Here is a 27,008-nt window from a genome sequence, read left to right on the forward strand (position 1 = left end):
TTTCCCACTGAACCTCCTCGTCCATCACGACTTGCAGAAGCTGTGAAGAGCCCGGCAAGGAAACGATTCGGGTCCGGAAAATCTCTATACGAGCCACAATTTCATTCCAGACTGCACGGAAGCGCCCGATATTAACGTCAGGTGAAAGGTGGAAGGTAAGCTGCATCATCATGGCACGCGGTTCCTGTTTCATGATGGCAAAGACCCCAGCCTGAAGGACGCACGCTGGGTAGATGTCCACGATCCCCTCCAGATCCCATCTCTGGCGGATGCGTTCGCGGAGTTCAGGGTCGTTGGATATTTTATCCACCTGGTAGACTGAAGTAGGTGCGTCACTGTCCTCTTTATGGTCCACGAGAGCCATTTTTTCTTGTAAGGTAGCTGCCTGGGCAGCCAACTCAGGTTGAGCTAGGATGTCTGTCGGCAATAAAGGAAGTCCGTGATCTCGAGCCATGGCAGAAAGGGCAACCGCCGTGACAGACTCACCTCCGAGTCGGTAAAAGTTATCATGAGTTCCTACCGCCTCTGTTTCAACTCCCAGCACCTCGGCCCATAGCCGCTGCAATTGCTCTTCCAGCTCATTTCTCGGCTTCTGCTTAACAGCGGCACCGGCCGCATACAGACCTAACTGGTCGTCTGCAAGATCGCTCACCAAAGACTTGAGTCTGCGACGGTCCAGCTTGCCTGACAGGTTCAACGGCATAAACGGCAGGGGAAGGTAGAAAGTGGGTACGGTGTAGGCAGCTATCTGTGTTCGGAGGTCTGCATCAACTTTTTCGATAATGGAATTAGTTTCGGCCGTGGGCGGGAGAGGCTGCAACTGCTCGTCGGGGCGATCCTCTCCCTTTGCGCCTGAAGGCCAGTAGAAAGCAACAAGGAGAGTGCGCTGGGTTTGGCCATTCTGTAGGCGGATGGCTTCGACCGCGGTGGAGATGCCCGCTGGAACACTATGGGCAAGATGGACCTCGATTGACTTTAGCTCCACTCGCCGACCGGTGATTTTAACCTGAGAGTCACTTCGCCCCAGAAAATTAAGGCTTCCGTCTGCATTGTATTTCACCAGGTCGCCGGTCCGATATGCGCGGTGCGGCCTCGTTGGACAGAGGTCTTTTAGCCACGACGGAGCGATAAACGAGCGTTTCGTTGCTTCGTCGTTTTGCAGATATCCCCGAGCTAGGCTGGGCCCCTGAATCATCAGCTCCCCGATAGACCCCAGCGGAGCGAGTCGGTCAGGATTCCAAGGGGAGACTACCCAGAGATGGTTATTAGGTGTGGCGTGGCCGATATTCTCACGGTCCGGGCAGTCTGCCCGGCTGAGGTTATTGATCGAGCAGCAAATGCTTCCTTCCGACGGGCCGTACCCATTCAACAACTCGAGTTTGGGTCTTAATAGATCTATCACGCTCTGTGAGGGGCACTCGCCCCCCAACAACATGGTTCGGACGCCTTCCAAATCCTCGGGTCGCAGAGTCTGCGCGAACAAAGGAGTCATGAAGATCCAATTAACGCCCATTTCCTGAATTGCTTTGCCCAGATCGTTGAAACGTCGCTGTTCAGATGAGATACATAGACATCCTCCTGCAGTGAGAGTGGCAAACATTTCCAATAAACTGGCATCAAAGATATACGAGGCGAACTGCAGGACTCGGGACTCTGGACCAATGTGAACTGCTTGGTGCTGGGCAATCATACTGGTCAAGAAGGGCCCATGTTCTAGGACCACGCCTTTGGGAACGCCTGTTGTTCCGGATGTATATTGGATGAAGGCCATATCTTTCGAGGTAATATTGGTCTCCAATGGAGTTGTGCTATCGTCGGGGTCATTCTCTAGCAATCCCGGCTCAACCGTCATTATCGTGACTCCAGCTTGCGTCAAATAGTCAATGCTACTCGTATCGACAAGGCATAGAGCGGCATTCGTTTCACGAAGAATATGATTCAGATGGGCGGGTAGAAATTCGGGACTCAAGGCAACTGATGCAGCACCTGCTTTGAGAGTCGCTAGCATCGCGATCACAGCCCACGCAGATTTCTGGAAGCAAAATGGCACAATTGACTCACGACCCACACCAAAACTGCGGAGCCGAGCAGCTAAAGTCGATGACAGCTGGTCTAGCTCCCTATACGTAAAATTGCCGTCCCAGGAGCAGATTGCGGGAGAATCTGGATGCGTTATAGCTCTGTTATGGATGACATCGTGCACGCAAGCGTTCACAGATGGTAAAGGCTGACCGTTCCACTGAGCAAGCCTTTGTGTTGCCTCGGGGCCGATCAGGTTCAATTCCCCCAAGCTGGACCTCGGATTTTGCAGAAGGCTGTGGATTGCAGCTGAAAAACATGCCACCATATTGTATGCGATAAATGAAGACACATGGGGTGCCTGATAAACAGCCGAGATGGTACCCTCGGATGGTTGGATCCTGACAAACATCTTCACCGCACTGATGTTGTGTTTCCATAATTTCTCACTCTGTTGAAAGGTGCCATCCAAGCTATCCACTACATGCAGTGCTGTATCGAAACATGGTTGCGATACAGTTGGTTGACCGATGACTTGCTTGGACAGGGGCGCAAGGTCCACCTTCCAGTTCTGCACCCTTTCGGCGAGATCGAATACTGACTGAGATGCCTCGATCGAGCACTGGAAAATCAGAGAGGTTGTTGCTGAGATATACCCGGCACAAACATCGTCCCTATTGGTAAAGGCACTCAGCGTCACTGCCCAGAGAGCTTGGAGGGTCTTGTCAATCAAGACACTGTGGTCTTGGCAAGTTTTTACTAGCAATGAACCGTCAAATGTTGACTCCAAAGAAATCTTGCGCCAGTCTACCTCCTCCGTCTGGGTGGTGTTCTGGGTGAACACTACGGACGGCTCCAAACTGTCAAGGATATCCACAAAGCTGACGTCGCCCATATTGAAAATCAATCTGGCGGGCGCGTTGAACCAGCTTCGCTGCATGCCAACAGCTCCTTTTCATATATTTCAACTGCTGCGCTATGATCGCGCCTTTCCCCTCTTACCACTCAACACAGTCAGCACCAGCCTTCCTGCCGCATCTGCGCTCACTTCCCATCATCGGAGACAGGCGGAATCCGCGATAGCAGCCCAATCATATATTCATCGATCCTTCTGGGATGTTGGTGGACAGTCTAATTGGAGCTTGGTGTACAAGGATCTGTCGACTAGTAAGCACTAAGCTTTTTCATCTTGCACTCGTGGCGGCGGAATACGAGACTTGGACCCAGCGGGTCTGCTATTTTAAGAGTTGGCTTCAACCGAACTTCGGTCGCTGACTCCAGACAGTAAAGCGAGGTCGTCAGATCTGTGAGCCAATGAGGCTGCTTTGAACAGACATTCTTCTCAGTGAGTTCAGGGCATCTCCTAGTAAGCCGACGATTTGGTGAACGACTACCGGTAGTGCATCAAACTTGCATGGCAAGCCCGCCCCAGGTTGTCAGGCTAGTCCGATAGAGGTCTATAATCTTCCTGCCTGCAGGATCAAGATCAATTCTGGGCCCATATCTATCGAGGTGGTATGTACCACGCTGTCAACTCCAATGGTTTACCGAACCAAGTCACCTGGTCATAGTGTCAATCCATGGATCCTCTGATCGAGATCCCGGGCTACATCAATTCCGACTGTGGATGGAATCCGTCAACCCCAAGGCCACGGGACTTTGCACCATAGTGGAGAAGGCTCCACGGGCCAGATCTACGATCTCCGGCTGCGGGTTGATCTGGGTGTCCAGCAGACATCAACCCGAGAGAGCCCACCACGCCTTTCGGAGCGTATCACAGTCTGACGAACAGGAATACCTGTTGCTGGTGAGCTCGTTGCCGCTGAGATAGGTCTAGTCGTTTGTCCAATTCTAGCTCGACAAGACACTCCGGCTCACGCTTGCGGCGAATACAATTTCCTCTACGGCTTTTCCATCCTGGGCCGGATGGAGTAGGATGGGCTATGTCCTGGCCGCTTTCGTTGGTTTTCCTGCTCGCAGTGTCCGGCAGCGACGGTCGCAGGCATTGATGGACTGTCTCTAACCTGCAGATCAAGCGGGCCACCAGACCCAATAATGGAATTATTGGAAACAAGATCCGGTGCTTCTTGGCATGCTCTGCCTATCGAGTGCTGCTGTCGACCAGATCATCTAACTTGCATAGCTAGCCTCTTACCCGCTCGATCCTTGTGTAACGCGGGCCACTGTCGAATACTGCACGGGTGATGCATGAATCTACCGATAGAGACTAACAAGGCAAGGCAAATGGGCAACCATTCCCTCCTCACTATGCAGGCCGGAGATTTGCGGAGTCCCTACCGTACGCCACTCACCAGTTAATTTGTTTCACGGCATTCTTCGACTGTCGGATCAACACTATCAAAAGCAATGCGCTTCCCAAACCATCTCTGGCAAGCTCGGTGCTTGGCGCAGTCAATAGTGCGCAACCATACATTCACTAGATGAGTCAGGAAGCCCATCTGGATCGTATATAAGAGCAGGAGAGTCCGCTCTTCTGTCTGCGAAATACAGCCTTACCACTTTCATGTCTTGCTATCTCTTGATCACTTCCATTCTACCACAATGCATAGCGTCCTTCCGAGCACCGCTTCTTTGGCCTCGTCGCTTCTCTTCCAACCAATCTATGGCGCTTCACGCTTTGAGTCCCTGGAACGCTCCTACCAGAGGGCCATTGCTATAGGCAAACACTATAGTAAGCGTCAATGGCTCGATTACATTCAGTTCTAATTAAAGGCAGGGCTCACCACGGCTGATATTCTTACGCTCTCCGAAAGATTCTGGGCTGCCCATATGGACCCGCTGATGGCTGTGGACATAGCTGCGTCTTACATCCTCATGATCCAATGGAACCTGGTGGTAGGCACTATTGCCCCTTTTGTGGAGGAGAGACCGGATCTCAAGCCTCTTATGGAACAGCTCTTAAACATGGAAGTCTTGTAAGTCCCTTGTCCATGCCACATGCGATCGTCCTGATGCCTGATTCCTTCAGCGGCGAGTTCATGTTGACGGAACTGGACCATGGCTTGGATGCTAAGAATCTCGAGACCACGGCCACTCGACAGTCCGATGGAAGCTTTGTCCTTCATACTCCTCGGCCCGGTGCTGCAAAGTTGGTCTCCCTTTCTATGTAAATGATAAACCCGAGAGCTAATGTAATATAGGTTCATGCCTCCCACGATGCCGATTGTGAATGTCCCTCGCGTTGGCCTTGTTATGGCCAGGCTGATCGTCGACGACGAGGATCGCGGACTTCGTGCCTTTGTCGTTCCATTGAACGACGGAAAGACGATGTGCAAGGGGGTCACATCCGTGTCAGTGAGAGTACGTCTGGTGAAGGCTTGAGCTGACTATTGCCACAGGCTTCTGCCAGCCATGAAGGGCGGGGATGCACTCGATCACGCCGTGACCTCATTCAACAAGGTGACCTTGCCGGCTGACGCCATGCTGGGTAGCCTAGCCAGACCAGTTCAAATGCATCAACACTTCCTGGCCCTGATTCACCGCGTTGGTGTGGGATCTGTGTCGGCCACTCTACTGCTAGTGCCCGGCCTGAAGCTGGCCACGTACCTGGTTGGTCGATACAGTCTGCAAAGAGCGATTGGGGGGCCAAGGAATCGCCGCATCCCAATTATCAGATTTCGGACACAGCAGTTGCCCATGTTGCATGCGCTCGCCCACAGTGCCGTGCTACAGCCTTTTGCGACCGAGGTTATCTCCCGCTTCTGTGATTCAGCTACGGGTCCGAGTGATCGTCAAACGATCAGTGCCATTCACAAGGCGGTCTTCGTCCAGCATAGCCAGAAGAGCTTTTCATCGCTTATCGAACGTTGCGGCGCGCAAGGCGTGTTTGAGCACAACCACTTAACCAACTTGGAGGTACGATGGTCTGTCCTTTGGTTTCTCCTTCGGCTGACTAGCCAACTACACAGGCCCACACCCGTGCCTTATCGATCATGGAAGGCGATGTGCTTGTTCTCTGCATTCGTACGTCGATCTAAACGAGCAACCATTTTCCCAACCTGCTTTCTAACAGGACGATCAGGAATGGCCACGGAGCTACTCCTCGGGAGATGCTCCGTTCCTCCTGCCCGACATCCAGGCTCCCTCCTCGCGCGTCACGAAGCCGGACTGCTGGCTGAAAATCGCGACCTTCTCCGAACCATGCCCCATGGCCACCGAAGCGAGAAATACAACCAGGTGATTCTTCCCCGGTGTCGGCCCCTGGTGGAAGCCATCGGCCACCGCATGGCCTACGAGGCTGCTGCCGACGCCGGCGTGGACCGGGACTTGCTGTCCCTGTATGAAGCGGGCGTTGTCCTACTGGATGCCAGTTGGTATGTTGAACACGGATTGCTTTCGCGGATGGAGATTGTGAGCATGGAAGAGCAAGCAGCGACTGCGCTTCTTCCTCGTCTGGAGGGTATTCTGGACGGGTTAGAACGGGAAGTGTATGTTACGGCGCCGATGGGGTCGGCTTCGCGGTGGGGAGAATTTCTCCATCAGCTGCCGGTCTATGGGGAGTCGACGTCGCGGGTGAGTAAGTTGTAGGGTGCAAACCAGAGATTCCATCCGATGCTACCGTGGCCAACTGTATATATAATGGTGCTGAATGAGATTCATTCTTCTAGTTCAGCGAGCAAGTTAGCCAATCGCCCTGAATGCATTTTCCTGAATGCGAGAAGCAAACAGTGCGAGCCTGCCACGTAGCCAGAGCATGTGGCGTCTGCTGTAGGCCCAGGCGTCTCATCGCCTATTGTCGGCGCGGAGAGAGGCAGAGAGAGAGGCAGATGCCGAGGATCGGCGGTCGGCTGACCTAAGCGAGCGAATGACCTCACCGCCTCCGCCATCCGCCGCCATCACATGCACGCCGGAGAAAAAAAAGCGGCGGCCTGACCAGCGCCAGCAGCAGAAACCAAAAGGATCCTCCGCGGAAAATTCAGAGGGCATCGTGCCGATTCTCTCACGAAACGATGTGACAGCGCCGATCCGTCTCGTCTGGGTTTCATCTGCGCCATGTTGTTCCTGTGGCCTTTTCGGGTGGTCTTGTGTGACGCGTTGTGATCGTGGCTGGAGATGCTTTACCCCGCCGGACAGCTCGACGGACAATAAGGAGCTTCCCTCAAGCCATTCATTGTTCTGCTCTCTCCTCTTCCTTCTTTCCCCTCCTCCTCCTCTTCTTTTCATCTTCCTCCTCATCTGCTTCCACACATACTCGTCGCGTCCAGACGCAGTCTTGCGCCATGGGGAAACCCCCGGCTGCCATCATCATTGCTCGGTATGTTCTACCCCCTGTTGCGCTGGCGCTGTCCACGCTGACCAGTCGCAGGCATGGTGCTCGCTTGGATGCTGCCGACAAGAACTGGCATCTCACCTCTCCCACCCCCTATGACCCTCCTCTCTCCTACGGCGGTTGGTTACAGTCTCGTGCGCTGGGGACTCGCATCATCGACCTCATCCAGTCATTAGCGGATTCTCTGGACTCGACCACACAACCCGAGGACAAGGTCAAGTCTGCCGACCGTCTTCAAAAAGCCAAGCCCAAACGCCGGATCATCATTCACACCTCTCCTTTTACTCGATGTCTGCAGACGGCCATCGCAGTCAGCTCCGGCATCTGCCAGAATTCTGGCGAGCCAGATGCCATGCCGTTGAAGGGTTCTACGATCGTCCCGTCCAGCTCGGATTCTTCGTTGACCCCAGGGCCCATTTCATCAAGCGACCATCGATGCCTCCTCCGTGTGGATGCCTTTCTCGGCGAATGGCTGTGTCCGGACTATTTCGACGAGATTATCCCTCCCCCCAATTCGGATCGTATGATTACCGCCGCCAAGCTCGAGTTGCTGCGACGTGAACCCAACTTTGTCCCCCAGGCTGATACCGGTCCTAGACCGTCCACGGGCTTCTTTCCCGGTGGCTGGGGAAGTGCCTCCACCCCGGTCTCGCCTGCTCTCGAAGCGACTGGGGCGGTCCAGGCAGGGCCACCCATACGCCAGACGGGACAGAGGTCTCGCGCCGGTAGCTGTGATACGTTTGGCTCGGCAGAAACCAGGCGAGGACGGCGGATCCTCGGCCGGATCAACACCAACCTCCCCTCCATCCCGGATGCCGCGTACGTGCCTCCGACACCGAGCTATGCGATCTCTCCGTCGGACCCTATCCCCGCTGGCTATGTCACGCATGCCCAGGATGCCTGCGTGAAGGTTGACTTTCAGTGGGACAGCATGCGGGGGGACCAGAATTGGGGCGATGGCGGCGAGTATGGCGAAGAATGGAGCACCATGCACACGCGGTTCCGCACTGGACTGGAACGCATGGTCACCTGGTATCAGGATCATGACCCGTCAATGCCCTCCGGTCGGCCGCGACGGCACTCGCAAACGCTTGACGGCACGGAGGAGCCTAGCCCGCGCAATGAAGCGGAGGATGCCACCGAGACGATCGTGGTTATTATCACCCACGGAGCAGGCTGCAATGCGCTCATTGGGGCATTGTCTGGGGAGCCTGCACTGGTCAATATTAACACGGCATCTCTTACCTTGGCGGTCCGGAATGATCGCCTGCCCGAAGCGACCGGGTCTGTCGGCGGTCCTGTGCGGGCAGAGGACTCCAGCTTGGCCCGCTATAGCATGAAACTAGTTGCCTCGACCGATCATCTGCGTGTTAACACCAGCACGTCGCGTGTTTCTTCGCCAAGCCAGGTGACATCTCCGTCGATGCCGTCCTACCGACGCGTGGCCACTCGTCCGTCGCTCTCCCACGGGCTGTTTATCATCGGGCCCTCGTCGACATCTGGTCCCACGACGGAGGCATGGAAGGCAGAGCGGCCTCTGACAGCAGTCGCCACTAAATCACCTGGCCTCTGGGGTTCCATCGCCGAGCCGACCGAGGAGATTGTGCCCAACTTTGACTGGCCAGCTCCGTCGCCGGCCGTCAACGGTGAGAGCCCGGCATCGACATCAAAGGTGGAGGATTCGACCTGGAAAAAAAACGTTCCTCAGCGGACGCTCTCTCAGCGGGGACTATGGAGCAGCGGGGCGCCAAGCGAGCGCGATATGGGACATAAGCGGCGGTGGACGGTGACTGAACGACGGCCGTGATGGATGAGATGTTAAAATAATAATTGGCGCGGCGTTCGGATAGCCATTTACTCGTGATGGATGATACTGGCTGTGAATATGGGTTGTATAGCGGTAATATACCCATCTGCTCAGCAAATACGAGGAGAGGATAGAAATGTAATTTGACTCATGGAAACCTCCGGTACGCGACCCAGCTCAACACAAGTGCTGTGTGTATGAGGGTTTCTATGAAATAAAAACAATCAATTTTTCGTCGCTCCACTATCTCGAATGATAATACGTAAAAACCGTAACACATTCTATACTTTGATAGTACGGCGAGTAAAGCTGTCACCCTATCGATGTAAAAGAAATTAAACCAGAAAGTACATTTCGACTGGATTACTTCGGCACCAATCTCGCTAAAATCTATTATATCTTCGAGATTATAATATCAACTTCATGTCAATAGTAAAGCCGTCCCGACAGATGGATGTGATATCGAAATCTTAGAACTATACTGTATGTGGTTTATGATTTCGATAATTTTTGATACAAAAGCGGAAGATTTATGGAGCTGTCCGGTCATCAGTAGTAGTTAGTTACGGGTCGCGACCGCTGCTCAACCATCCCCTAGAACAGCAGCTTTCTAGCCCAATAATGCCGAATTCTCTCAGTCTAGTATTCTCCTCATCCTCATCCAACAGCTGCATATTCCATGTATTATCAATCAAGTTTCACTCATCTATCTAACCCTATCCATCGACCGACAATGCCATCAGCCCATACTACAATCTACCCGAATCACCCATCCCAGCCCCGAAATGACCAACCCCATACCCATACCCTACCATACCCCCTTCCCGATCCCATCCCCCAATCCGGTAACTCTATCCAGCCTGTCCGTGCCACCAGCAAAATCCCGTGACAGGATCCAGCCCTAACTTTTGTGCTTTCATATCCGTAGGGAGTTTTCCACACCATGCATCGTGCGAGTGAAGTGAAAAAGAGAGATATCGTGATGTCTAATGCGGAGATACTCCATTGATGAATGACGGGATGATAGGAAGCGTGAAACATGGACCTCTGAGGGTGGGATGGGATGGGAATGGGAATGGTGGGTGCAGAAGGATTAAGCTCAAAGCTCAGTTGCAGCGGATATGTGGGTCATGGCGGTTGCAAGGACTTAGAGCAGCGTTTAGCCTATAAGGTATTAAGGCTAGACAAGTGTCGATCTGTGGGTTGGGTATGCTGCCTTCCCGTCTTGGTCGGTTGCAGGATTCCATGCTGGATGAAGTTACAGTTTGGATTTCGGGTGGGGATAGTATCTAGTCTGTAGTGAAAATTACGATTTACGATGGTATGGACGATCATCTCGCTGCAAAAGGATTAACTAGTTCTCCACTGTGGACGGGTGGGGCGGGTGGGGCTTATCTGATCGGATGGAGACCCACTGAGTTGCCCGTCTTTCATACATACACACAGTATTACTTAGATAGGCCTATCTGGGGTATGTGGCATCTGAGCCGTCTCACACAATTGTCAACGTGGACGCGGATAGAACAGAAAGAAATCAAACCTATGATCGAACAGACCCAGGCGACACTCTTAAATCCCGATGGATGATCAGGTCCCACTACATCCCATGCGGCCTCAGTCCGACAGCAGGAAAGGTTCCTGATGATCCCCAGCCGTGCCGTATGAATGTCTATAGCGTATTTTGAGTTCAGTATTGAGGATTCACCAAGGGTCGAATATTACGCGGGCATATATATCGCCTGAGGCAGTACATTCTGCCTGAGTGAGGAGAGGTGTAGCCTCAGGTATGAATGGCCTGAGGGATCAGGTAGGAGGTAAGTAGGCGGTGAGATTCTGCTGGTTGAGTACAAAGGCGGTGGGTATGCTGCCCGGCCGGTATGCCTCGCTTTAGTCTGTGAATCTGGCGGATGGGAGTGTGGGGGATTCCGCAGGAAGACTGTAAGAAAGTAGTAAATTTGAGTTTGAAGCAGTGGAGTGGACTAGTTCCGCTGGTAAAGGCGGAGTTGGTTGAAAGAGCCGGTCTTGGATATATATCAAAAAGGAACTGTTTCTGATGATGACGGAAATCAGCATGGGTTTGCAGGACTGGGTTAATTGCAGTGGCATACACCCGAGCAGCCGGAGATATCGATCGTTTGCAGAACTTGACGAGGAGTTCATCATGTCGAGCCTAGTCTTGCCCGTATGGCGCAGGACGATTGAGAAACAACCGGTCGATTACCGATCTTTTCCTCTTGAAGACAACCCGTAGGATGCATATACCTCGCTGCTCCCTCAGACCTCCTGATATAGAACTGAGAAAGATGGACAATCCCCGACATGGACAAAGCACCAGCCCTGGCAAGGGTATATATAATCCCGCCTCATCGTCAACCATTCTCTGCCTCGCTGTCTTCTTCCATCCGTATCCTCGCCTCGAATCCCAAACCCGATGGAGCCTCCAGCCCACACCGTCGCCATCGGCGACTGGCCCTTAGAGCTCTGTCTCCACATGGAAGAATGCCTGCATCGACCACTAACCTTCCTCAACAACCTCGGGCAGGGAATAACCTTCTTTCGCCTTCTCCAATCAGAGGCATTAGCCTCGCGGACATCCACAACAGCAGAGGATCCCTTCGAAAGCGAGCCCGCGTTCTATCAACGCCAGTACAGCCGGGGCACCGCGCAACGATGTATGTTTGAGCCATCGGAGGTGGAGAACATACCGCCGATCATCAAAGCCGGCAACTGTGATGAACTCGAGTACCTCCTCAGAACTACCAGCCTGGATCCCGCCTTCCTGAGTGATCCGGGGATCCCGTTGCTTTCGCTGGCGGTGGTGCATCTGCAACTTGGATGCGTGAAATTGTTGCTGCAATATAACGCGGACCCGAATCAGACGGGGTCATGGCGCGAGGCGTATCCGCTGGATTATGTCTTGCCTGATCAATGTCGGGGTTCGTATGCCACGCAATGCGCGATCATGGAAGTGTTGGTTCGGGCCGGAGGGAGGTTCACGTACGCGAGCGCGCTGGATGTTATTTGTCTGGAGAATAGGCTCGATTTGCTACAGCTGGCGGTGCAGAATCGGACGGATCTCCGCGGGTTGAGGTTTGCGGATGGCGCCACGGTGTTGCAGCGTGCGGCGCTGAAGGTCAGCGGGAGGTCGGAGATCATTGACTATATTCTCGAACAGGCGCCCGAGCTGCTCAATGTGACGGATACCTTGGGCCACACGGCGCTGCACTATGCGCTGCAGAACCCTAACCGGGACGTGGTGAAGCATCTGCTTCGATTTCCGATTGATTTGTCGGTGGTGGATGTCTTTCAGGAATCCGCGCTCTCGGTGGCCATCTCGTCGAACCGGGTGGAGGCGGTTGATCGTATGTTGGGTCGGAAGGACTTGGATATGTTGCACCTGCACCAGGGGATCCCGTTTGATAAAGCCCCGCTGGGTCGGGCGATAGCCACCCGCAACGAGGGACTTCTGGACTTGCTACTCAATTGTCCTCGGATGCGTATCCCGGAAAGTATCCGGGACCTTGCCCTGGCTCGGACTCGCACTACATTGAAATCGCATGAGCGGTGGGTCCGAAGGATACAGAAGATTCCTGTGAGCTAGTTACATTCTGATGCAGTCGATGAGTCATTTGGTTCGGGATTGGAGTGGATGGAATCAATCAGATTATTGACGGTACGGGACATTGCACCTTGTAGGCTAGTTCCTGTCCATAATACTGAACGCGAAGGAAGTCTGCAATATCATGGCGATCCATCCTCCGCTCGGGTAAGGTAGAAGTGAAGAACCCCAGAATCGCCATAGTAAGCCCGGTAATCATTTGTCGCAGCGATCGTACTTTCATCCACATAGCGAAACCGTTTCCCAACGCCCTGATTGTCAGAGACCAACAGACTGCTCCCAGCCCCGTGAAATCTAATCTCGTGTACCTATTCAAGTAGTCAGAATCCGTAGTACTCATAGGTAGCCGTGAGTGGCAGACCTTCTCGGCACCTTCATCGGAGCTCATGGTACCCATGAGTGGAAGGATATATCCTCAGCCAAGGCTTGGGCGGGATGGCCGGTGTCAATGACATGCATGTCCCCATTCACCATCCAAAGATGCCGGATCTGCGGGCTCCAGCTTGCTGTAGACATCGTCGACCTCGGCTGGATCCAGTTGATCAACTTGATTCGTGAGGAAGATGTACTCGTCGGCGGGAGTGCTAGACGATCTGTCAGTCTGGAAGGACAAGGAGCATCAACCTACCGAGTCATGGTGTGCCAAGTTGAGAGCAACTGGCAGATGTGTCGGTAAATCAGGTTCCATGGACTGACAAACCACGTTGCAAAGCCCCAAGAGGCTCTGTTCAACTCAAGTGCAACAGTTAGACCATCTTAGACTTACTCCCAACATGGCAAATGCGCGTGGCGGGTTTTCAAAGCAAAATCTTAGGTTCTGAATCTTGTTTGACGGTATGCTTCAGCAGCATGGTCAATCATCCCACGGTCCGTTCAATTTGTCTGCCTTGTACTGTTGGATACTGCATTGCGTGCATCCTCATGGCTTCACAGTGCATGATGCACACGCCGATGTCTCACTAGCTGTATGCACACCACATCTACGAGCATTCCTCGGATGATGAAACCGATCATGTTGATTTAAAGTTGGCACCAGTTGGAATTAACTTTGCCGATCTTGGATAAACAAAAACTTCCAGCCGGAACCAGGGATGTGACATCGCGTCCACGGTAGAGGGTGCAGTTCTATAGTATGCCAAGATCGGTCAAGCAGGATTTCTAATGCAGCCTCGCTGTCGACTAAGTACTGGCGATGTTTTGCCAGGCCCAGTAACTAGCAATACGACATCAGTCTCGCTTGATCGTAGGCAACCAGCACTTGTCACGATATAATGCCTCAGCGAGTCTCTAGCATAAGTCCAACTCATCGCGGTTATCTGAAAGCGGGATACGTCCGAGCGATGTCTAAAGTGGGTTCAATGGGACAGTTAGCCTGGAAACGCATGTAGTAGGGCAGTGAAGTATCGTGCTAGCTAATCCCTTTGGGTCAGCGATCACTTTTGAGGAGAGTACATAGGGTCGATCAGGGAAGCATAGAAGATGATCGGAGAGGGCATCCATGGCTACCATCATGCTAGACCTCGATCTGGTTGAGGTACGTCAAAAGAAGACCCAGTTTGGTCGATCTCCGACCGTCAGAATAGGTGTGGTAGATGTGGTAGGGTGGGGTCAAAGCGGACTGTGAACCCGTGGGCTCTCGAGGAAGGGTGCCGCTGTTTTGACGCTATTGTACGCCAAAAGCCATTCAGTTGGACTTGTCGCCAAAAGACATGGAGGTGTATCGTGGCAACCAGTGCTTGCTTCTAGTCATCGAGGTAGGAGGGTGCTGGGAGTGGTTGTAATCTCGGGTACAGGATGGAGGCAGATCGATTATCTGGAGTGTCAGCGACCGACGGAGGTTGGTACAAACGGGGTGCCTGTCACAGCCAGGAGGATGGTTAGATTAAAATAACATCAGTTGACCCCACGGCCTCGTAGCAAATCTCCGAGTCTCGTACCTTGCTTTCAGGGAATGCCCATAATCCACTGCAATTAGTATGTACCCCCATCCTGATTCTCAGGCGAGGTATAACGGCTTGAGGCGGGATATAGCAGCTTCGAAAAACTCGGGAACACTTCGTGGATCAAAAGGGGATGACCGGCCGCGCATTCCAGCGGTCGTAGACAGGCCATCGGGTGTGGGATGGAGATCCCATCGGCCTCTCGTCCGGCTTGCCTCATCGCGAATCTGCCCATTATCCATGTCCGTCAGGGTCGATTAGCCTTTGCGTTCTGGTTATAATGTCGGTGTCGAGCGGGGGATATCGCCGGCGTCGCATGGGATGGAGTAGCCTAGAAGACGGCGCGGGTATATTAGTACTTGCTTGGAGATTCAGGAATAGCTGACACACGCAGAAGCGTCAATAGACTTCAGAGAAGTCTGTACGAAGTGACCTCATGGGAGTCGTCAGCTCAAGAGGAGAGGAAGACAACCTGAGAGGTTTGTTGTGGTCATGGCAGCTGTCTGAGCCCCGTGTCAACAGCGGCACCATCTCGTATCTATTGATAGAGATAAACAGTTGGAAACACTTAACATCCTGTAAGAGACAAAAGAGACTAAAAAAGCTCAATCTCATAAGTTACGGAGAGAAAAGCCACTGAAAGTCGATCTCGTGAAGGCCTCACCACCACGGGATGCAAAACCGCATCTGCCAGACGGCCGCCGCTGTCCACACCTCGTGAGCGAGAGCAATCCGCTTTGCTCTACAACCAAATCTGACTAGCCCGGACGGTCTCACTTTGCGGGTCGCAGACCAATAAGGCTAAAGCAAATAAATGGCATCATACTATTTTTAGCCCATCTCTAAGGCGCCCCTCTTCCCCCTCCCCGCGGAGATATCCTCAAGGGCCCAACCCGATCAACCTAATCGTTCCTGCGTGAGCTAATTCCATCACCGACTCATTGATCTCCACCTTCACCATCGCTTCAATCAGGCGATTGTAGTGGTAGATGCCCTTCAATCCAAGTTGGCATCCTTTAAAGCCCCAGTCTGCGTTGAAATCGGCCTGACTTCCACGCGATTCACATGCAGGCAGGTCAAATGCAGGTTGCGACTGCACTGGGTGACACTGTGTCTGCCGTCCAGATTCGAATTTTTAAAATTCAAGATGTAACGGAGGGAAAATATGATTAAGAAAAGGTGGGGGGGGGGGAGTAAAAAATAAATAAATTAATTAATTAAATTAAAAGAGAAGGCAAGAGAGGCGACGGGGGAAAGGAAGCCTTCCCATGCCACAGACTAATCTTGTCACAGTGCCCTCGCTCACCACCCACCACCCTCCTTTCCCTCCCCCCTCCCCCAACCCTCCAGAACCAAGCCATAGCGCCCGTGAAGAATTCGCGGCCGTTGATTTACCAGCAACGCTGTCGATACCGTTTTCTCTTCCGCGTACCAAACCGACTCGCTCTTCGTAGACGGCCTCAATGCGACTCTTGAGCGGCCACCAAGATTGCACACCGCTTAGAACTCGACAGAAACCACTACTATCACATTTGGTGAGATGGGTGATAAAAAGGAGCTTGCGTAGTAACACCCGACCACCGTCCTTGCTGCTCATCAGAAGAATATTCGCGTAGGACTTGCTCTTGTTGCTCTGTCGCGCCCCAGACCTCTACCGGAATGCTGCACAAGGCCTTGGTGATGTGTGTGGTAGGTATTAGGCAGCGCTTTGGAACAGGAACAGGCTGTGTCCAAGGCACTGCCTCTTGGGCGAAGAGTACAGGCGAGGCCCGAACCTTTCAACCTCTGTACCACCGTGTGGGAATGAAGGGGAGAACTGATCGAGGCACCAGTGTGAGTCTCTACCTCAGCTCTCATGGCCTCATCGGTCCCAAGGTGTAACCTCGTTTAGGAGAGGGGGGACGGCGCCCGCTCGGTGCGTGTTTTTTTCCTGTTATTACCGTGACGTCATGAACACGGTGGCAGCCAGCTCAACACGAACAGCCAGGGCCGCTAGATAGTGAAGCGACCCTATGTGACCAAGATGTTTTCCTTCCCGACATTGAGTTCTTCCGTGTGGTACCTGTGCTGCTACGGTCCGTCACAGCGAGAACCCGGGCTCCTGATAAGGAATGAGGAGGGGGTACGCTCCCCTCTGGCATCGTGAGAGACCGCTCCACGCCACTTCCAAAGCCAAATAATCAATCTGGAATTGACTCGAATCCGAAACTCACATCAGAGACTAACGGGGATCGATGAATCCAACACTGATGAAAAGTGGTCTGTTTCGATGATGGGACCCGCATCCCGCGTATTCCCAGGCAGAGGAGACATGGCAGCCAGGACTCAGAAGTTCCTGACGGAGGAGGGGTCGATTCCACGCGCGCTGCGCTAAGTGTGTCGGGATTTTACACTGCAGCGTCAATAAAATACACGATGGCGCCCTCGCTGCCCCGATTGGTCGACCACGCCAGGGAAGCCGATTTTTCCCGGTAACAACCAGCAGGCCAAAGTCGAAATGTACTCAATCCGCCCCGTCACCGGAACCGATCTAACATGGCAGCCGGGCGGGCGATGTGAGTACTGCGACCCTTTATCGTAGTAATTCAGAAAAGAAACGATACAGAAAGCCGCGGAAGAAGAGGGAGATCGCCCTGAAGACCCCAGGAAGACGCGCCCCTAACCTAATCTGGCAGGCGTTTGACGTGGCCCGGCAGCCAGCTTCCAGCAGGTACTTTTTTCAAGCAAGGGTTGCAGAAATCCGTACCTTTGTAATTGCTTGGTTCCGGCCGCGGAAATGACAATGTGGAAGCTTATCGGTTTTGGCAAAGTTAATCCATCCAGGCACGTCCTCCGCGGCCGGGAATCTGACGTATCGCGTACCGGCTATCAATCAACTGTACGCCAATGAGGCCTACACCACTGGGAATTACCCTGTCGCTTATCAGATGACTATCAGTGGATGTTGGTGTCTATTTCCGCCTCCGCTGTGCAACCGTGCATTATGTACGTAGTAGTACAGCATCAGCCCCTCGACGCAGTGCGTGTCACATCTCCATCCACCCAGCTGTGTCTACAGTCTAGACACCCGTCGTATACTCCGGCTTAGCCAACCATCCATCCATCACTCAATCTAGCCAAGCCATCGAACCATGGATCGCTCCGTCCAGCCATTCATTGATCTAGCCATTCATCCAATCGGAACCCGGGAATGACTCACTGATACCCTTCCTCTTTCCATCTTCCAGAATCAACTCCCATCCTTGTCCATAGCACACCTATCACCAAAACAGGCAGCATCTCAAGCTAACTCTTACTCAAGAACCACAATGATTCCCACACCCCTGCTGGGGAGCCGTGCAACCGGAAATTCTACCCCTCTCTCCCCCGGTCGCCGCGGAAGCCACAACCGCCGGTTCCCAGCGCCGATAGTACCGATAATTGGTCGGAAAAGAAGCACGTATTTCCGCGGCGGCTACCGAGCAGTAGCTTATTCAGATACTAGTACTAGTACTGGTAATGGAAAGTTCACTGCATTGTCTTGACGAGGTGAAGAGAGTCAAGTAAGACAGTGGTGATATGGCAAGTTGTAGGAGGTATATTGGGGCTGTACCCTGTACCATGTACTCATAAGACACTGTGTAGCAGGGACTCTCGATGTCAGTCCTGAGTGGGCAGTCTCTGGCGATGGAGGAGTGTAGTAACTTGCACACCGCTGGCGGGGACAGGCGCAGCTGTGATGAAGCAGGATGCAGTGGAAGGAGAAGGAGAATGAGAAGATTGCAGTTCGTCCTACGTGAACGAAGTTGCGCTGGTGTCTAGTCGGCCGTGGGATGGAATGCGGATGCGGACGCTGATTCGTTCCGACAATTGGTAGACAGCGCCTATGGGTTTCAATCCGTTGGGGTCTCGGAGCGTTCCGGTTGGGGTCCAGAAAAGCTCGTCAGGTTCAGGAAGATGTCTATACTTAGGGGAATTGTCTATGTTTTGTAGGATCTTGTATCCGTTCGATAGGAGCTTCTCATGAATGTGAGGTAGTTGGATATTTGGCTTTGTCTACATAAGCATCCCGAGTCTCTCGGGTCAGGTAGTTCTTTTCATCAGCAACTCAGGCATGCAGCGAGTTCGATGATCCTGATCCGACCCGACCCAGTTACAAGGTCGGGCCTGGAGTCGCCGGGGAGTGTGACGGGTGCTCTAGCAATCACACAGACTTTCTGGTGATGGATGCCATTGTAGCTTGCCACTCGCAAGCTACTCAATTCTGGGTTAGCTGCGATGGCTCCTGTGCGAGCCCTTGGCCTGTTTGTCGCCGTCGCCATCTAGGCACAGCGCAGCCCTTGACCACTCGTCTGCCGGGCTTCGACCTGAAGACTATGTGTACCACCACCCGAATTATATACCCGTATAGCTTCGCCCTATGGCCATCTGTGTCTGAAGCAGAGATTGGTCTGCCTTTCATCCGTCCGCAATATGTCGTTGTAACCCTCTCACCGTCACACCCCAAAGATTGGAGTCTCTTCATCAGACGGTGGCACAGAGCGCTTGGTGGACATTCTCACCAGCATGCCTGGGCTGTGCTGTGCGGTTGTATATATGATGGACATATCGGGCTTCCAGCAGACCTTAGCGTCTCTGCAAGACAAGATCTATCTCTTGCAAGACAAAGAATGACCCCATCTATTGCGGTCATGAACATCTCAAGGACTGGTTTGACGGCCTTGTACTGTCCAGAAAGGACAGAGACTCTAGCAGAGTATGTTGAACCCAACTGACCGACACGTTGTGGTGGCTGACGGCTTCGCCTGTAGTATTGTTTTCGTACATGGGCTGCAAGGACATCCTCTCAAAACGTGGACAGCAAACGGCGTGTGTTGGCCAAAAGATTTGCTGCCGGATGATGTCCCCGATTGTCGCATCCTCACGTTCGGTTACGATTCGATCGTGACCACGTGGGGGACAAGAAATCCGGGGACAGTGCCCCAGTACGCGACGGACCTGCTATTGGCCCTTGCCCAAGCACGAGTGACATGCGTTAGTATATTCAGGGCATATAGAAGAACATCAATTGACAGGTCCCAGCCCAATCGGCCGATTATATTTGTCGCTCATTCTATGGGAGGTAAGAATTTCGGTGACCCTCGAGTGACCAACATGGCTGATTGGATTGTGCAGGTCAAGTGGTGAAATCTGTATGTCCCCAACTCAGGGAACAGGGTCCACTGTGAATAGAACTCATGTGTGCAGGCTTTGCGAACGGCTGGTCCAGGAGGCAACGCTAGTGGGTTCGAGACCTCGGTGCGGGCGTTGATCTTCCTGGGGGTGCCGCACCGGGGAAGCCAGCTGGCCGCGCCGGCCCTCTGGGCGGTCGGTCTTGTCGAGCTGGCTGCCATCGTGGGTCTCTCGACTAACAGGAAGAACCTTCAGGCGCTCCAACCCGGCACGCAAGAGCAGGTCGAGCTATCAGAGGACTTTCATAGGAGGTTAGACCGTCTGCCGGGGGGCTTCCAGGTAAAAACGTTCCAGGAGGGGCGCAAATTCCTTGGGCTGTGTAAGGTGGTCCCAGATTACTCCTCGTGCCTAGGCAGACCTTCTGAGGACGCAGAGGTGATGGATGCAGACCATCGGGACATGGTCCGGTTCACCTCCAAAGAAGATCCGGGGTACCACCAAGTTGGGGGATGGATTTGTGCCGCCGTGGAACGGCTGCGACACCCGGAGGCGGGGCCCTCTTGTCGAGAGAAGGACAGACCCGATGAGACATAACAGTGATGTTATCGGGGCCTGTACAATAGCATGATCGACCGGATGTATATAGTATAACGGAGTATGGAGTGATAGAAGATAAAATATAGATATCGAAGACCTGAAGAACCGCATCGACGCAGTAAACAAATGACTGGGAGAAGTACTCTGTAGAAAGATGACTGAGGGGAAAAGCTTCTCCCGATCCCGCACTAGTCCCAATGCAGCCTAGCGGCCGTCCAACCCCCTCGAGCGGGATTTTGGGTTTGGTTTCCTGCCACTGCAATTTACTGCAATGACTTGCAGCTTAAATACTCCGCCCACTTTCCATCGCTGCTCGAGCTCCAACTCATCGCCATGCTCTCCCTCTGGCCCGTGGCTTAGACCTTAAATGCTGCCCAATTCCCCATCTCTCCCCCATCTCCCTTTCCCCTCCCGGGCCTGGATCTCAACACCATGACTTCCTCACGACGAAACGGCCAACCGCTGCCTTGTGAACCTTGTCGCAAGGCCAAGGTTCGCTGCGACAACACTATCCCCCAATGCCAGAATTGTATGCGTCGTGGCAAGGCGGACAATTGCGTCTACCCCACGGCCCCCGTCACTCGGACGTGGTACTCGGACAATGCTCCCTCGCCCACCGCATCGCCTCGTCCGCAACCCCGCCCGGACTCGGCCCTTCAAGATCGGCCGTCGTCCGGCGGGGATGAGAAGCTGACCGTCGATTTCACTAACAACTCGGCCGTATTCAGCGACATCGGAGACCAAATCAAACGCTCTTTAGTCATTGACGCTCCCACAGCGGCTCGGCCCGATTCCAAGCAAATTCAACTGGGCGCCCGACTGCTGGCGTTGTTGTTTGACAACTTCCAATTGTACGAGCGACTGGCCGAGACTTCGGTTGAGGTGTGGCCGGAGGGGTGTGTTCTAGGCTACCGTTTGATCAGCGGCATGTTTGAGGCTCTGGAAGACCTGCACAAGGCTCTGACGGAAGACCCGAACACCACCAAGGACCTGCAGTCCAGTCTGCTCCGTTGGTCTCAGAAGATCTTTGACGACAGCTCCAAACCCCTCGCCGTACATCCCGCCATGTCCCCGGAGGACTACATCCGTCGGATTTCCGGGAGATGGGAGGGAATCGGGCTGGTCTTCACGGTCGTCGGTCAAGGTGCCATGCTGGAACGAGACTGGAGATCGATCCGTGCGAAGGAGGGGAACGTACCGAGGGACCAGAAGACTCTCGCGGCCCAAGCGGTCAGTGGAAGCGACGCTTGTCTTCAGTTTTGCGATCTCTCGGGTGCCGTGAACGATTCCCTGGGTTGGCTGCTTTTCCAACACATACACCTTCTGACCTTGGTCTCTGGCGAAAGCGGTATGTGCCTATCGAACTAGTATGAATTCATGCTAATCAACTTTAGATCCGCGAGCGTGGAGAAGGCTCGCTGACCTGTCGACAACGGTCTTCACACTCAGTCACAACCCGCCCGAAGACAAGCGCATCCCCTTCTTTTTGCTCGAACTGCGCAAACGACTGGTTGCGGGAGCATACAGCATCGACAAGCAGCTGGCAACATTTCTCGGACGGCCTCCTCAGATCAGCTGGCGCTACTACGATGTACAGTTTCCCCTGGACTTGAGCTACGATGAGATTTTGGCGGAGCCAAAGGTCCGCGAAGCGGCCATCAGCCAGCTTGACAAAACGGGCTGGAACACCCAGGGCATCGTGGAACAGGCTGCCTGGATGCGCATCGCCCTTCTCATTGGGTCCACAAGAGAACAGATCCTCGAGCTGTCACTCAGCCGTCGCATTGAGGACTTGCCACGTAAAGTCCAGTAGGTGCCTTCTTCCCACCCCAGCCACCCAAGCTAACGTCCGTCATAGGGAGGTATCGCAACAATCTCACAAGACATGGAATGACTTGCCGGGCTTCCTCCGCTGGCGCCCCGGAGATTCGGACTCGAATGACAGCAGTGTCCTGGTTCCGTTGTATCTCAACTTCCTCTACAATGACTTTCTCCTCTACCGTGTTCTGGTCCGACGGTCGCAATCGGGGTCGGAGGGTCTCATCAGCGTGTCCCAGAACATACTGGCCACGATTCTGGAGCTCATCGGCAAGGAAATCGGGTCCAGAACGGGGACCTATAATGTGGGATGGAATGTGCGTGTTACCCTCCCCGTGCCTTTTCCCGTACTCACCCTTCGCTAGGCCTCATCGTTTGGCATTCCGGCGGCCGGCGTCTTAGCAATCGAGCTGCTATGCCAAGCCGAATCCCAGTCGCAGCTACCTCCCAGCACCTTCCGACGATCGGAGGTGATCCAGAAACTGACCGTCTTCGCCTCGCACCTGCAGTACGTTGTGCGCCCGCATGACGGCATGTATGAGATCTGCCAGCGTGCGCGACAAGCCATCTCCAATATTCTGGATCGCATCCTGACGGTCAATCCTCCTCCGTTGCCTGCATCCCTGCCGGCCGATGTGCTGGCGACCAATTGGTTGAACGGGGAGGCGGTGGTCCTGGACGACGGGACAGATCTTTTCCGCTGGCTGGACGGCGCTTACTCTCACGCGTCCCGACGGGAGTCCTGGGCTTGATGCCGCGTACACATGATGACTTATGACGCCTTTGACGACCATAGACATCCCGGCGTCGGGCATTTACTGGTATCACGATTGATGATATACCCTGCTTTGATGAAAAGTGAATGATCTACCATGATTTTCTGCGTTCGCTTTCGGCCATGAGATTCCTTTTGCGTTGCCTCATTGCGTCCCACCATTCCCATGCCATAGGTTGTTTTCTTTCGTTATCTACGTTCACCTAATGCTATAATTGACGTCGTTATTGGGGTTGCCACAGTTTCCCATCCGGAGTGTAAGCGATTCGAAGAAGATAAGAAACGAGAGGCTAAAATTAGTTCTTACTGCCCGATAGGCCCCCTGTCAGCACCCGTGATAGGTTCCAGCCACCTATTTCTTCTCTGTCGCCATCTGTTGCCATCTGTTGCCAACTTACATGTTTTTTGAATTGTGATCCAGCTCGATGGCCCCCTACACATACGACGGTAACTGCCATTGCGGATTATTCCGATTTGAACTCCGCCTCCATCAGCCCCTGGAGACGGTGTATGCTTGTCAATGTGATCTTTGTTCGAAGAAAGGGTACCTCTGGCTCTTTCCCGCCGAGGATGAATTTGAAATCCGGCGAGGAGGCGGGGAGGTCGCCAGGTACCGCGCCCAGGCCAGCCATGAGGAGCACTTTGTAAGACACCAGATCCTTTTCCAATCCAGGCTGTTCGAGAAACTAAGCGAGTCGGTGCAGTTCTGTCCCACGTGTGGTACGGGGATTTTCGTCAAGGGTCATAAGACCCCAGCGGGGGGGATTGGCATGGGCGTCAATGTAAGTGGCGTGGTATGTATCATCCAGAAACAGACATCCGACTGAGTATCATGAAGGCTAGGGCGTTGCTTGATACCAACCCGTTCGAGTTTAAAGTGGAAAGGTGGGTCATCTCCTGTTGCTGGGACTGCCGAGGACTGAGGATTGTAGTTTGGGCGAGGCGTCGCATGCTTCTGTAACCATCAGCGAGCCTACACTCGAGGTTGGAAGCGAAGGCTGGAAGGTCTACACGGGCGGCTGCCATTGCGGTGCGGTCGGGGTCACCGTCCGGACCAAGCCATTGCCCGAGATCGAAGTCAAGGAAGATAATTGCAGCATCTGCCAGCGGGTAAGCTGTCTCTCATCCCCCAGGGATTGATCGCACTGCTAACGGCACAGAATGCCAATGTATGCATCTATCCCGACCGATCTCAGGTCACTTTTCAGGGCGAGGAGAACTTGGTGGAATACCAGTTTGGCCGGAAATTCACGGGCCATCGATCCTGTGGCGTGTGCGGTGTGCAGGTGGGCATGAAGCTGCACGGACCCCCGCAATCGGTGGTGGAGCGGCTACCGGCGGCCAAGCAGGAGATGATCCGGCAAACCCTGGCCATCACGCCGCTCCGTGTGGGCATCCTGAACGGGGTGGAATGGTCGGACCTGAAGATCCAGCGATCGGATGAGGGCACCAAGGGATACGTAGTGGACAAAGACCGCTAGCTGGCATATTTGGTAGATCAATTGACTTGATGGTCTTATCGTCACGGTCCGTGGATCCCCTCTAATCGGGGGCCGCGTGATTGGGCCCTTGCATCCCTGGGCCTCAGGCTCCATCCCCAGCCGCCCCTCCTCCTCGTCTTCTCCCTTCCCCTCTTCCTACTTCTCCCTGCCTCCTCCTTTTCTCCCCAGTCCCTCGTTCAATCGATCGTTATCATTATCAGATCTCAAGGAATGCCCTCTGTCGCAACCGACGGTCTATCCGTCACCCACGCCGCCAAACAGTCAGGTCCTCCAGACCTCCGTCTGGTCCACTACAATGACGTGTACCACGTGGAGTGCGCCGACCATCCCAACCCCCTCTCCCCCCAAACCATCCCACCTAACCATTCCCCAGGGAAGGATCCGCCGAACCCGTGGGCGGCGTAGCACGGTTCCAATCCGTCATCGACCACTATCGCAGCGACGCCTCCTTCGCCGGCCAACCCGATATCCTGACCTTCTTCTCGGGCGATGCCTACAACCCCAGTCTCCAGAGTACAGTCACCAAGGGACGGCACATGGTGCCGTTTTTGAATAAGGCGGGGACAGATGTGGCCTGTGTAGGGGTACGTGTGTGTGGGATTGACTGGCCGTGTGGTGCAGCGCATTGACCCTGGCAGAACCACGATCTCGATTTCGGCGTCGCACAGTTCCGCCATCTCCGTACACAATGTCGCTTTCCGTGGCTGTTGGCTAATGTTTTGGATCCGGCCTTGGGCAAGGATGTGTCCATTGCGGATTGTGAGAAGACGTTGATGTTGACGGCGTCGAATGGGATTAAGGTCGGTGTTATTGGGCTGGGCGAGAGGGAATGGTATGTTGGATGGGATGTCTCAGTGCAGTGATTAGGCTGACGCTGTCAAGGCTCGGAACTATTAATGCCCTCCCGCCGAACCTCGTGTACAAGTCCGCGTACAAGACGGCCCTGGAGTTGGTCCCGCGTCTCCGAGAACAAGGTGCTGAATTGATCGTGGCCGTCACCCACCAGCGCGAACCAAATGACTATAAGTTAGCTGAGAAGCTCCCGCCGGGTACAATTGATATTATTCTGGGAGGACATGATCATTTTTATGCCCATGCGGTGGTCAATGGGACCCATGTACTCCGATCAGGCACGGACTTCAAGCAGCTTAGCTATATTGAGGCGTGGCGGAAGGCGCAAGGCTCGGGATGGGACTTCAATATTGTGCGCCGTGATATAGTCCGGTCGATCCCGGAGGACCCGGCGACGTTGGTCATGGTGGACCGATTGACGTCCAGCCTGAAGGCGAAATTGGAGAAGCCGATTGGATACACATCGCTGGCATTGGATGGTCGCTTTTCGACCGTGCGTCAGAAGGAGTCGAATCTAGGCAACTTTGCCTGTGATCTCATGCGATTCTACTACGGTGCCGATTGCGCGATGATGGCGGGCGGCACCATTCGTGGCGATCAGATCTACCCACCGGGGATCTTGCGTCTCAAGGACATCCTCAACTGCTTCCCGTTTGAGGATCCGGTCGTCTTGGTCCGGCTCAAAGGCCGGGCACTTTTCGATGCCCTGGAAAATGGAGTGAGCCAGCTTCCCGCGCTCGAGGGACGGTTTCCGCAGGTGTCAAACATCACGTTCAGCTACAACCCATCGGCGCCTTCCGGCTCTCGCGTCAAGTGGGCCAAGGTCGGTGGGGAGCCCATTGACTACAACCAGCATTACACGTTGGCAACCCGCGGATACATGGCACGCGGGAAGGACGGGTTCGCATCCCTCCTCATAGAGTCGGAGGGCGGCGAGGTCGAAGAAATCGTGGATGAAGAGAGCGGTATTCTCATCAGCACTCTTCTCCGCCAGTATTTTCTGAGTCTGAAGGTGGTAGGGAAATGGCGGCGGTGGGGTCCGAGCATGACGCGACACTGGAGCACGGTGCATGACAACCTTCACTGCAATGGATGGCTGAAGCCGCCCTCATCCAGAGGTTCCCCGGTGTCGGAAAAGGTGCCGTATCGGCCATCTGTGCCACGCTCGAAGCAGTACTTTTATGGACGCTTCCCTGAGATCCCTGTCCCAGCGGGGGCCGATGGGGTGGGCATAGACCGGGAGAACGAGTCGATGGACTCGGACTCGGACACCGACCCCGACATCCTGACCTCCCCTCAGCCAACCACCAACTATGTCACTTTGCCGGCGCGGTCAGCCACGGAGGAAGAACGTCGTCTCCGCCTGGCGCGCAAAGCCACGCGGACGTGGATGCACCGGGCGGGGCTGCAGCCGTCGGCCATCAACGACGCCGACGAGGTGGGAGAATTTACGCCGACGTGGACGCCGGGGATCTCGCCTCGCTTGGAGGGGCGGATCATAATTGAGACATGAGGTTCAACAATGAATGTGCGTTTGGTTGAACATGACTACAATCTACGATACACTATGTGCCGCTGTGTTCGACAGTAGAGATAGAATTGCAGTCTGATTTTCTTCCTCCACCTTACTCCTGGACC

The 27,008-nt window shown here is 54.0% G+C and overlaps 9 protein-coding genes across 9 annotated transcripts; 7 read left to right on the forward strand and 2 right to left on the reverse strand.

The window, feature by feature from the left end:
* Positions 1–364: 364 nt before the first annotated feature.
* Positions 365–2,914, reverse strand: BO80DRAFT_348864 (acetyl-CoA synthetase-like protein; the record flags this gene model as incomplete). Its single annotated transcript, XM_025715476.1, has 1 exon — positions 365–2,914. A coding segment is annotated over one exon (2,550 nt), but the record flags the coding sequence as incomplete, so codon positions are not given.
* Positions 2,915–4,216: 1,302 nt separating this feature from the next.
* BO80DRAFT_274674 (acyl-CoA dehydrogenase NM domain-like protein) lies at positions 4,217–6,601 on the forward strand. Its single transcript, XM_025714865.1, has 5 exons — positions 4,217–4,711; positions 4,757–4,955; positions 5,009–5,128; positions 5,181–5,330; positions 5,379–6,601. The coding sequence occupies exons 1-5, from the start codon at positions 4,582–4,584 to the stop codon at positions 6,565–6,567; spliced, it is 1,788 nt and encodes a 595-aa protein (XP_025578267.1). The 5' UTR covers positions 4,217–4,581; the 3' UTR covers positions 6,568–6,601.
* A 658-nt stretch (positions 6,602–7,259) lies between these two features.
* BO80DRAFT_453068 (uncharacterized protein) lies at positions 7,260–9,116 on the forward strand (the record flags this gene model as incomplete). The annotated part of the gene is made up of 2 exons (XM_025721980.1): positions 7,260–7,294; positions 7,346–9,116. 2 exons carry the CDS (start codon positions 7,260–7,262, stop codon positions 9,114–9,116), a joined length of 1,806 nt encoding a protein of 601 aa, XP_025578268.1.
* A 2,671-nt stretch (positions 9,117–11,787) lies between these two features.
* On the forward strand, positions 11,788–12,597 carry BO80DRAFT_339585 (ankyrin repeat domain-containing protein; the record flags this gene model as incomplete). The annotated part of the gene is made up of 1 exon (XM_025715198.1): positions 11,788–12,597. A coding segment is annotated over one exon (810 nt), but the record flags the coding sequence as incomplete, so codon positions are not given.
* A 260-nt stretch (positions 12,598–12,857) lies between these two features.
* On the reverse strand, positions 12,858–13,132 carry BO80DRAFT_442509 (uncharacterized protein; the record flags this gene model as incomplete). Its single annotated transcript, XM_025721269.1, has 2 exons — positions 12,858–13,043; positions 13,097–13,132. 2 exons carry the CDS (start codon positions 13,130–13,132, stop codon positions 12,858–12,860), a joined length of 222 nt encoding a protein of 73 aa, XP_025578270.1.
* A 6,192-nt stretch (positions 13,133–19,324) lies between these two features.
* BO80DRAFT_442511 (esterase/lipase family protein) lies at positions 19,325–20,420 on the forward strand (the record flags this gene model as incomplete). Its single annotated transcript, XM_025721270.1, has 5 exons — positions 19,325–19,410; positions 19,466–19,688; positions 19,737–19,776; positions 19,830–19,846; positions 19,902–20,420. The coding sequence occupies 5 exons, from the start codon at positions 19,325–19,327 to the stop codon at positions 20,418–20,420; spliced, it is 885 nt and encodes a 294-aa protein (XP_025578271.1).
* A 275-nt stretch (positions 20,421–20,695) lies between these two features.
* BO80DRAFT_274964 (putative C6 transcription factor) lies at positions 20,696–23,270 on the forward strand. The gene is made up of 4 exons (XM_025714868.1): positions 20,696–21,771; positions 21,818–22,232; positions 22,282–22,558; positions 22,607–23,270. Exons 1-4 carry the CDS (start codon positions 20,856–20,858, stop codon positions 22,991–22,993), a joined length of 1,995 nt encoding a protein of 664 aa, XP_025578272.1. The 5' UTR covers positions 20,696–20,855; the 3' UTR covers positions 22,994–23,270.
* A 1-nt stretch (position 23,271) lies between these two features.
* BO80DRAFT_274965 (GFA family protein) lies at positions 23,272–24,899 on the forward strand. Its single transcript, XM_025714869.1, has 6 exons — positions 23,272–23,660; positions 23,721–23,798; positions 23,855–23,901; positions 23,949–24,126; positions 24,177–24,832; positions 24,892–24,899. Exons 1-5 carry the CDS (start codon positions 23,442–23,444, stop codon positions 24,495–24,497), a joined length of 843 nt encoding a protein of 280 aa, XP_025578273.1. The 5' UTR covers positions 23,272–23,441; the 3' UTR covers positions 24,498–24,832; positions 24,892–24,899.
* BO80DRAFT_348774 (putative 5'-nucleotidase) lies at positions 24,729–26,883 on the forward strand (the record flags this gene model as incomplete). Its single annotated transcript, XM_025715471.1, has 4 exons — positions 24,729–24,832; positions 24,892–25,102; positions 25,157–25,350; positions 25,401–26,883. The coding sequence occupies 4 exons, from the start codon at positions 24,729–24,731 to the stop codon at positions 26,881–26,883; spliced, it is 1,992 nt and encodes a 663-aa protein (XP_025578274.1).
* Positions 26,884–27,008: the final 125 nt, after the last annotated feature.

This window comes from Aspergillus ibericus, assembly GCF_003184845.1.
Source record: "Aspergillus ibericus CBS 121593 unplaced genomic scaffold BO80scaffold_8, whole genome shotgun sequence".
Lineage (NCBI taxonomy): Eukaryota > Fungi > Ascomycota > Eurotiomycetes > Eurotiales > Aspergillaceae > Aspergillus > Aspergillus ibericus.